Source organism: Hordeum vulgare, chromosome 4H (assembly GCF_904849725.1).
Source record: "Hordeum vulgare subsp. vulgare chromosome 4H, MorexV3_pseudomolecules_assembly, whole genome shotgun sequence".
Classification (NCBI taxonomy): domain Eukaryota; kingdom Viridiplantae; phylum Streptophyta; class Magnoliopsida; order Poales; family Poaceae; genus Hordeum; species Hordeum vulgare.
The window spans coordinates 3,731,316-3,739,846 of record NC_058521.1 but is presented as its reverse complement, the minus strand read 5'-3'; the positions used below and the strand labels follow the sequence as shown (position 1 = coordinate 3,739,846).

Genomic DNA, 8,531 nt, shown 5'->3' with positions numbered 1-8,531 from the left:
GCTATCCCAACGGCGGCGAGCTGCCACCGTTCGTCCTCATCGACCCATGCGCCTACTTCATCGACCGGGACATCGCCACCACTGCCGTCTGCGAGATCGAAGGCCCCAGCCTCACGGGCCGCCCCAAGGTCACCTTCTGCGCCGTCGCCCCGCCCCTCGTCTCCTATTTCTGCGTCCACACCTCCCACATGGACCTCACGGACTTAATCACCACACCCTACATCTTGGCCACAGAGACCGACGGCGGCCTCGTCCTCCTATGCGTCGCCACCGGCAACCATCACACCGATCACTGGTATCCCCGAAATCGCCATTACTTCGTCTACGACGCCCTCTCCCGCAAACTTGACCAACTCCCCGGCTTCCAACACAAACTCAACGAGCCCACGCTCGCCATCATTCGCAAACCCAACAAATCCTCCAAAAACACCACCAACCACTACGACTTAACCCTCCGATCCCACCACTTCGCCCTACACCCCCATCCCCATGGAGAGGCGGAGATGGAGGCGGATCGCCACTTCGCCCTACGCCCCCATGGACATGGAGAGGCGGAGATGGAGGCGGATCGCCACTTCGCCCTACGCCCCCATGGACATGGAGAGGCCGAGGCGGATCGCCACTTCGCCCTACGCCCCCATGGACATGGAGAGGCCGAGGCGGAGGCAGATCACTTCGTCGTTGTCGCACGAGCTTACCTTTTCTGGGGTGAAAAATCTCCTAACCTCTGCATCTATGACTCTGCTACCAAGACCTGGAGCAACAAGCCGGTGGTCATGGGTTCATATACAGGAACACACTTGACAAACAAGACACTCACCATCGGAGGAAGCAATGGCACCATTGCTTGGGTGGATCTCTGGCGCAACATCGTCTTCTATGACGTTCTCGCCAAACGCCCCAAGCTCAGCTGCCTGAAGCTGCCGAGCGCACCCGACGTGATGTGGCCACGTATCGAGGCAAGGTCTCTTCGCGACATTGCGGTCGTCGGCGACACCATAAAGTATGTTGAGATGTTGCATCACCCCGGCACCAGTGATTGGATGGTCGCAATGTGGAGCATCAAGAAGGCCCGTCGGTCTCGGTCCTAGCCCAAGGAATGGCGCATGGAAGGCAAGCTCGATTCCACCCATATAAAGGTTGATGCAGCTCGTGCCGCCGCTACCTTGCCAACATTGTCGTCTCTTTGCGTTGGCATGCCCACACTCAGCCTACAGAAGCAGAACAATGATGTCATTGTTTACTTCCTCGCCAAGATTAGCTTCAGCCCAATGGAACGCACAGCTTGGGTGCTTGTTGTCGACATGGAGAACGAGACTGCCGAGCAAGTGGTGGAGTTCCCTGCTAAGAGGACTTATTGTTTAGCCAAGGGCTACGACGGAAGCAGGATCTCAGCATATCTCCAACACGCTCCAGGTAATCCCTGCTTCTCTTGTGACACACATGCTTATCAAGTTTGGGTCTTTTTCAGTAGTCTTTCAGCACGGAGATTTTATATATAGAATGGTTAATTGTTGTATTAGCGCTAGTTGTTTGTCGACCGGTTCTTCTTTCCCAAACTATTATTGAAGAAACCTGGAATTTGACATCCCAGGTACACAGCAAACATCGAAACGACCAGGGGTGCCGCTGCTGAAATGCCCTAGCAAGAAGCATATTAAAGATGTTGAAGATCCTGAAGAAGACGACACCATGGTGATTTCTTATTCGTGAGGTTGCATGGAAGTTGTATGTCCTAAGATTGGTATCAATGGTGGGGGTAGTAGATCATCATGCCTGCTGGTCTGCCCCTTCTTTTGCCTGTCTTTTATTTATTTTAGGATTATGGCCCTCTAGACCCTGTCCAGGAGTTCCTTTCTTCATTGTCTCACCGCCTACTATACCCTACCGGCTTTAGGTTGCATGGAAGCTGTTTTGCCTGAGATTGGTGCTGGGTATCAATGGATGGTCGAAATAGGCTTTTGCCCCGCTTTATAGATAAAGCAACTCGGTATCAATGGATGGAGGAGGAGTAGTGGATTATATGTCTGCTGGTCTGCTCCTTCCTTTGCCTGTCTTTTATTTATCTTAGGGTTATAATTATGGCTATCTAGACCCTATTCTGGAGTTCCTTTCTTCATTGTCTTATCGCTACTCTACCCTACCGGCTTGTTTATCATACGAGCTTGTATTATTAGAACTCTATATGAACTATATATTATGTCAGTTGTGCTACCCCTTTATGTTTTCTGTTGCCCGCGGTTGTCTTTGTGTGCATCATAACCTGTGGAATTGGTTGTTAACACCATAACCCTATGGAGAGTTGGCTGAGTATTGTTTCTGACATGTGTTTGCCAGTGACGCAAAATCTCCGTTTGGATGGGTGGGGAATTTTATCAAAATTTTGAGCCATGTAGAAAGTGTTTATTGTGATACCAGATTTGTTTGTTTGTGCTTGCAACCAGTCATTTTTCTATCAGAATTGGTTAGCTGCTTTCTCATTTTCTTGGCCTGTGCTAGGAGTCACTCGGCTGTGGCCGGGGGTTTATATCTTCTTCTACTTGTTGTTTTTATATCTTGAATGTTATTCAGCATGTAAAAGAAGGAAGATTTTGTGTTTTTGCTTGGAAACATACCGTCAGTTGCTCTTCCTGCAGCTCTGAATGACTGGAGACGGGCAACACCGTCAGTGGATGATGACCTTCAGACTAATTAGAAATCATTAAGCTTGTTGATTGTAATTGTAATGTGAAACCCGGCTCCGTTTCCAATCAAAAGGGCCTCTTTGGTACACGGGATTCTGAAAGCATAGGAAAGGACAGACACAAGAATATGATAGACATACAAGTGCAAAACAGAGGACTTCTTTTAGAAAATATAGGAATTTCGTAAACTTACATGTTTGACAGAAATAAGAAAAAGCACGAATCCTGGTAAATAGTGGAGAAAATGCATTTTAGAAACTTACATGTTTGTCAAATCAAAGGCAAACCCACATGGAAAATTATACGTGCTTCATCTCTAGTAGGAACTATAAAGAGGTCCAAGTGGATCGTCAATAATATCTAGCGGGGCAAGGGAGTTCAGCTGGTTATTCTAAGGAAATAACATATGGCTGGTCCATTCATATGATATTACAAGGCACCTTATTACATACTAGCGGCAGAAGGTTGTTCCAGCTCGTAGCAAGTGATGGTGTCCTGACTCCGTGTCGCCATGGAGGGGTCTCTTCCTGCTGGCATCATCCTGTTGATGCTAAGCTTCATCTCCACTGCAGTGCACCACAGCTTGCTCAGTGCCCTGTCGGTGAACCGAAAGTAAGCCTTCCTTGCGACCGCGCTGCATATGAAGGTGGTGAATACAGTGGAGATTCCGAACGCAAACCCGAGCAGTGTAAATAGACATGTCAGCGTGTCAAATCTGAGTTGAAGTTTACGGTTTTGGTGTCTGTTACTCTCGGGTACACAGATTCTGGAAAGTGGAGGCCCGCAAAGATTTTCGTTTCCCAAGTAGCTGAGATTATCAAAAGTGCTCAATTGATTTCCGTACGGTATCTGCCTTGAGAGATCGTTGTAGGACAAATTCAGGTAGGACAAATATGGTACTGACGCCAAGTTGTGAGGAACTGGACCTGATAGTTCATTCCATGAGAGATCGAGTGACTCTAAATCGACCAAATTCCCCAGTTCACCAGGAATACTTCCTCCAATGTGCTTCTTTGACAGATTCAATAACCGTAATGTAGATAGAGATACTATTTCACTTGGAATCTCACCAGTTAACTGGTTTGCGGAGAGATCAATTCCGGTAAGCAGGAATAGTGTTCTCTCAAAAACAATAACTTGACCTTTCCACGTTGCCTCCAAGGCATCTGTGTACACAGAAAAGTAAGCACCCCCGAGACCATAAACCTTGAACTGAACGGAAGACGATGTTATCTGGTAAAGATTGCGCAAGTGTAAGGCTGTTAAATTTCCCAGGAAACGTGGTACAGGGCCAGATAGTTTGTTGTTATGAAGATCCAAATATTGCAGAGCAGGAAGTTGGGACAATTCTTCAGGTATTTCACCAGAAAACTGGTTGGACCCTAAACTCACAAGTATCAGAGACTTTAGACTCTCACCTATCCATCTTGGTATGTTTCCTGACAAATTATTCTCTGCAAAATCAAGTAATATCAACATTTGGCATGACTTCAATGAGGTGGGCAATACTCCGGATAACCTATTCTTGCTAAGATGCAGTGACATGAGGGAATTTAGAGAACCCAGGGTAGCTGGTATTTCTCCCCAAAAGTCATTGCTTGAAAAGTCTATGGCATACAGTTCCGATTTCTTTTGCCAACAGTTGGGAAGCTCTCCTGAAAGGTTGTTATCAGATAGGTCAATCAGTTCCATTGATGTCATGTTGCAAAAATCTGCTGGGATTACTCCACTAATGAAATTTCTTGACAACGATAGGTAATGAAGTTCTTTGTCTTGAAAGCTATGTGGCAGTGATCCTGCTAAGTTGTTGCAGGATAGGTCCAACACTCGGATGCTAATAGGCAAATCTGGAATGTCCCCTCAAGCTTATTACTCCTTATAGCTAGGGTTTTCAGCATTTTCAATTGCTCCAAGCTTGCAGGCAACCTACCAGTTATGTTGTTTGTAGAGACATTTTAGCTAGTGATGGACGAGGAGAAGTTCCAGATCCAGTCAGGTAATGAATCATTGATGCCTGCACTGCCCAGATTAATAGCCTCAATTCTAGTTTGTGATTGCAGCCAAGTTGGAAACTCTGGCCCTACAAGGCAATCTTGCAGTCCGAGATTTCTGAGCTGAAAAGGTGGCAGCCAGCTTTGTTTGATGACAATCTCGAATGAATTTGATGTTAAATCTAAAGTATCCAATCTTGACAAATTGGCAAAGTGGAGTTCCGATAGTTTGCCTTCAAATCTATTAAAGGAAATATCCAGGTATGTCAAGCTTGATAGGTTACCAATACCATATGGCACAACTCCAGACAGTGAGTTCGCGCTGAGATCAAGGATTCTTAATCCTGACATGCCCTCAAGCCAACCAGATAGGTTTCCAGTTAACTTGTTACCCGAAAGTTCAAGGACCTGCAACCACTTCATACAGGGAAACAGGCTCTTGCATGCTTCCGCAATATCTTCTGACAAGATGTTCCCGGACAAACTGATTTGAGCCAAGTTGCATAATCTATTAGCTGATGTTGGTATCGCTCCAGTCAACTTGTTGTCCCCTAGTAATATGAACTTAAGTGAGGTCAGTTTGCCAAGATCATCAGGAATCATCCCTGAAAGCCCACAGCTAGTCATGTCCAACTCTGAGAGGGCAGATAGCTTGTCAATCCAATTCGGCATGGAGGAATTCAGATCGTTACTCTTCAGATTAAGCAGCTTAAGGGAAGTGAAGTTGACTTGATAAAGAGAAGTGAGGTCAGTGGCAGGAAGACTAGCATCGTTGAGGTGAAGCACTTGGAGTGACGGTAGCATGTTCACTGCCTGCAGCCAATCCACAGAAGCAGCAAGATAGGACCAACTGAGGTCCAGATACCTCAGGGAAGTCAGCTTGGAAACCCAATGGAAGTTATCTGCAGTGATCCCAGGACCTCCGAACGAACCCACATCAAGATAGACGAGTCTCGACAAATTACCAAGTTGAGCAGGAGTTGTTCCGCCAAAACCGGCATGCGACGGATCAAGATATCTCAAGCCAACCAGATAGGTTTCCAGTTAACTTGTTACCCGAAAGTTCAAGGACCTGCAACCACTTCATACAGGGAAACAGGCTCTTGCCTGCTTCCGCAATATCTTCTGACAAGATGTTCCCGGACAAACTGATTTGAGCCAAGTTGCATAATCTATTAGCTGATGTTGGTATCGCTCCAGTCAACTTGTTGTCCCCTAGTAATATGAACTTAAGTGAGGTCAGTTTGCCAAGATCATCAGGAATCATCCCTGAAAGCCCACAGCTAGTCATGTCCAACTCTGAGAGGCCAGATAGCTTGTCAATCCAATTCGGCATGGAGGAATTCAGATCGTTACTCTTCAGATTAAGCAGCTTAAGGGAAGTGAAGTTGACTTGAGAAAGAGAAGTGAGGTCAGTGGCAGGAAGACTAGCATCGTTGAGGTGAAGCACTTGGAGTGACGGTAGCATGTTCACTGCCTGCAGCCAATCCACAGAAGCAGCAAGATAGGACCAACTGAGGTCCAGATACCTCAGGGAAGTCAGCTTGGAAACCCAATGGAAGTTATCTGCAGTGATCCCAGGACCTCCGAACGAACCCACATCAAGATAGACGAGTCTCGACAAATTACCAAGTTGAGCAGGAGTTGTTCCGCCAAAACCGGCATGCGACGGATCAAGATATCTCAAGCCAACCAGATAGGTTTTCAGTTAACTTGTTACCCGAAAGTTCAAGGACCTGCAACCACTTCATACAGGGAAACAGGCTCTTGCCTGCTTCCGCAATATCTTCTGAAAAGATGTTCCCGGACAAACTGATTTGAGCCAAGTTGCATAATCTATTAGCTGATGTTGGTATCGCTCCAGTCAACTTGTTGTCCCCTAGTAATATGAACTTAAGTGAGGTCAGTTTGCCAAGATCATCAGGAATCATCCCTGAAAGCCCACAGCTAGTCATGTCCAACTCTGAGAGGCCAGATAGCTTGTCAATCCAATTCGGCATGGAGGAATTCAGATCGTTACTCTTCAGATTAAGCAGCTTAAGGGAAGTGAAGTTGACTTGAGAAAGAAAAGTGAGGTCAGTGGCAGGAAGACTAGCATCGTTGAGGTGAAGCACTTGGAGTGACGGTAGCATGTTCACTGCCTGCAGCCAATCCACAGAAGCAGCAAGATAGGACCAACTGAGGTCCAGATACCTCAGGGAAGTCAGCTTGGAAACCCAATGGAAGTTATCTGCAGTCATCCCAGGACCTCCGAACAAACCCACATCAAGATAGACGAGTCTCGACAAATTACCAAGTTGAGCAGGAGTTGTTCCGCCAAAACCGGCATGCGACGGATCAAGATATCTCAAGCCAACCAGATAGGTTTCCAGTTAACTTGTTACCCGAAAGTTCAAGGACCTGCAACCACTTCATACAGGGAAACAGGCTCTTGCCTGCTTCCTCAATATCTTCTGACAAGATGTTCCCGGACAAACTGATTTGAGCCAAGTTGCATAATCTATTAGCTGATGTTGGTATCGCTCCAGTCAACTTGTTGTCCCCTAGTAATATGAACTTAAGTGAGGTCAGTTTGCCAAGATCATCAGGAATCATCCCTGAAAGCCCACAGCTAGTCATGTCCAACTCTGAGAGGCCAGATAGCTTGTCAATCCAATTCGGCATGGAGGAATTCAGATCGTTACTCTTCAGATTAAGCAGCTTAAGGGAAGTGAAGTTGACTTGAGAAAGAGAAGTGAGGTCAGTGGCAGGAAGACTAGCATCGTTGAGGTGAAGCACTTGGAGTGACGGTAGCATGTTCACTGCCTGCAGCCAATCCACAGAAGCAGCAAGATAGGACCAACTGAGGTCCAGATACCTCAGGGAAGTCAGCTTGTAAACCCAATGGAAGTTATCTGCAGTGATCCCAGGACCTCCGAACGAACCCACATCAAGATAGACGAGTCTCGACAAATTACCAAGTTGAGCAGGAGCTGTTCCGCCAAAACCGGCATGCGACGGATCAAGATATCTCAACATCTTGAAGGAACCTACGAATTCCGGGATGGGCACCCCATCGAAGTCACTATGGCTCAGGTTGAGGTGCACCAATCTGTTCAAAGTGGCCAAAGATGGACTGATCTCGCCTTTGAGGGAGTAAGCACCAAGGTCCAGCTTGACGAAATGGCCGGTCTTCTTGCTGCAGCTCACACCACCCCAGCTGCAGCAGTTTTCCCCTTGCCATGAGTGTAACCTCCCACCAGGATCAGTGATGCTGGCGTTGAATGTAGCCAGCGCATCCCTCTCAACAGCGATGCATGCAGCAGCTGTGCCCCGGGTGTTGTTGGTGATCACAAGGCACCAAAGGGCCAGCGTTATGAGCAATCCAAGCATTGTATGAGATCTCATGGCAGTGGACCAAACTTGTGAAGCTAAACTGAGCTAGTTGGGGAATACAAAAGCTAGGTACTCATCTGAAGAACCGTATGACCCCCCATTGTATTGCAGATCAAAACTTGTCTTCTCTGCTAGTCTGGTCTCCCTGCACGTCCTTATCTCAAGTCTCTCAGTACTGGTTGCAATCTGCAGTGAATTTGAATTCAGATAACTGGTGGTGCCGAGGAGATCCTCCAAAAATTCTACGGAGGCGGTTATACATCACTTTCTTGTAGCCTTTTGCCCCAAATCGAACGTCTGCTTCGCCGTCGCCCTCTGCTCAGCCTGCTCCTTAGCACACCCCCAAATATGAAACATGATCAGCCTGCTCCTTCCCCACCTTCTGTTCTGTAAGTGGCCATTTCTAGATTAATGTGATGTGATGTAGCCACGACTGTGATAATAACAAAATTTCCTAGTTTGACGGATGTGTATGATACAA

The 8,531-nt window shown here is 46.9% G+C and overlaps 1 protein-coding gene and 1 pseudogene across 1 annotated transcript; both read right to left on the bottom strand.

Moving 5' to 3' along the window:
• Window positions 1-3,128: 3,128 nt before the first annotated feature.
• LOC123448340 lies at window positions 3,129-6,915 on the bottom strand (annotated as a pseudogene).
• A 97-nt stretch (window positions 6,916-7,012) lies between these two features.
• On the bottom strand, window positions 7,013-8,062 carry LOC123448338 (receptor-like protein EIX1). Its single transcript, XM_045125177.1, has one exon. The coding sequence runs from the start codon at window positions 8,060-8,062 to the stop codon at window positions 7,013-7,015; it is 1,050 nt and encodes a 349-aa protein (XP_044981112.1).
• Window positions 8,063-8,531: the final 469 nt, after the last annotated feature.